The following is a 2,173-nucleotide window of genomic DNA, read 5'->3' as shown; positions in this document are numbered from 1 at the left end:
TGAAGTACAACAGTTCGGGCTTAGTAAAACCGGTGATTTAATCACAGGAACAAAACGTGTGTTATTCAAGATGCATTGATTTTATTGCGGGACGTATTGAGAGTAAATGGACGCGCAGTGCACAGTGGATTAAAGACACACGTAACATGGATGGATGGCGGGGCGGGGGGGGGGGGGGGGGGGATAATAATTACCACAGCGGTGGGACAACGCTTAATTTTCACACCTTTAAATCCACTCCTACTTGTTTCCCATTGGTTAACGTGGTGCTTAAAATCAGACTTCTTCTGTACCGGCTTGCTACTGATCCCCAAGGAATTAAAGGTCGACCGGCACCCCTTCCTCAGCCATGTACTTTGATAGAGTTCTGCCAAACTTTGACATCAGCGCGTCTAATCCGAATTTATCAAGCGATCGCGGGCAATGTTTGGAATTTAGGATGGAGACAAAGTCTCCCAGCAACGGGTCCTGCAGCCCCATCTCAATGGACTCCGAGTCCAACTGCTCCAGCCCGGACGGCAAACCCGAACCGGAACCGCGGGTTCGGCGCCCCTTGAACGCCTTCATCATTTGGACCAAGGAAGAGCGGAGACGTTTGGCACAGCTGAACCCAGACCTGGAAAACACCGACCTAAGCAAAATTCTCGGTAAGTTGCGTGATTAAAATAAAGTTTAGCATTAATTTAATGATATGTAATCCGCAATTAAGCCTATAAATACTGAGTTGTTTTTTTATGGTGAATCAGAGATGTGGGGAAATTGTTGATAATAATGTAGTTTATTATTATGCTTTAAATACTATTGAATTCGGGGGATTGAGCAAGGAGCTGGAGTTTAGGCCTGTGTTTCCGTGTCCCCCCCTCTGTAGGCCGAACCTGGAAGGGTATGTCTCTGGCGGAGAAGAGGCCGTACATGCAGGAGGCAGAGCGGCTCCGGGTCCAACACACCATCGACCACCCCAACTACAAATACCGCCCCCGGCGGAGGAAGCAGGCCAAGAAGGGCAGCAGGGCAGCACCACCTGAAGGTTCCCAGCCAGCCTCCCTGCACTGCGACGGCTTCATCTCGGGACCATGTGACCTCAGCTACCTGATCCAGACTCAGTACCATCAGCGGATGGCCCAGTGTGCACCAAACTACTCCAGGGAGGCCCAACTGCCCTACAGCCCTGTCACGCAGCTCTCCTCCCCTCCCCCGCCTTACCCTTCTGCCCCTGCAGCGCCCCCTTGTGGCGAGCAGGGTGAGTGGCAGTCCTGTGGCTGTCACCTGTGCACAGGCACCCCCTCTCTGGAGTTCTACCTCGAGCAGGTCCGGGTGGACCTGCTCCAGGATCTGGACGCCAGCGAATTTGAACAGTACCTCAGTCCGGCTGCATGTGGACCTGAACCAATGGATGCAAGTTATTACACCCAGAACAGTCTTCGAGAGTTTGGCCTGTTGTCATAATGAAATCTGAAATGATTAATTCCTTTTTTTAACACATAGCTTTGTTATTTATTTAATTTATTGGAGTTACCAAAAATGCCAGAAAAAATAAATAAACCTAACAAATGCCATTTCTGTCTTTCCGGTTGTCTTTTTAATTCGTTAATTCTGTGTTACATTTTCATAAATAGCATTGTGACCCTATTCTGGATATTCGATGGGTTTTTATGAAGCTGATTACTATATTTGTCAGCTAACTATATCTACAGTTTTCTCTGTTAGTCTGCTGCGTTTAATTTGGCCATTTGAGGTTTTCCTAGCGCTCTTGCATTGGTATCATAGTTGAAGTTTTGCAAATAAGTAATTTGCGGGTAATTGGTACAGTTTGTTCTTCAGAGACACATGAACAGACCTTTCGAGTTCCTCTCCCGTGGGATTTTCAGGATCACTCAGTGCTTTCGAATGAATGCAAATGTTTATTGGCAACATTTACGATCTGTGGGGGGGGGGGGTTGGAGCGTTGTTGACATAATTTCCCACCTATTCGGCTGTGCTTGGGATATTGTTCTGTTCGAGCGGGAACTGTCTCTCTCTCGGGCCAAACTTTCCTCCACTTCCTGTTTCGGTTGAAACGTCCTGCAAATTCTCTAAAAATACGACAAAAATTGAAGTATCTGCCCACCTTGCAATCTTGGGGTGGAGTCCCGGCCTCCCAATGAAATATTATTTTCCTGTTGTGGTTGCTCCC

At 47.8% G+C, this 2,173-nt stretch overlaps 1 protein-coding gene across 1 annotated transcript; it reads left to right on the top strand.

Moving 5' to 3' along the window:
- Nucleotides 1–317: 317 nt before the first annotated feature.
- LOC125724067 (transcription factor Sox-17-alpha-A-like) lies at nucleotides 318–1,556 on the top strand. The gene is made up of 2 exons (XM_049001015.1): nucleotides 318–647; nucleotides 869–1,556. Exons 1-2 carry the CDS (start codon nucleotides 350–352, stop codon nucleotides 1,444–1,446), a joined length of 876 nt encoding a protein of 291 aa, XP_048856972.1. The 5' UTR covers nucleotides 318–349; the 3' UTR covers nucleotides 1,447–1,556.
- Nucleotides 1,557–2,173: the final 617 nt, after the last annotated feature.

Source organism: Brienomyrus brachyistius, unplaced genomic scaffold, assembly GCF_023856365.1.
Source record: "Brienomyrus brachyistius isolate T26 unplaced genomic scaffold, BBRACH_0.4 scaffold54, whole genome shotgun sequence".
Classification (NCBI taxonomy): domain Eukaryota; kingdom Metazoa; phylum Chordata; class Actinopteri; order Osteoglossiformes; family Mormyridae; genus Brienomyrus; species Brienomyrus brachyistius.
Note: the sequence above shows the minus strand (reverse complement) of the source record. Positions and strands in the feature narration are given on the sequence as shown.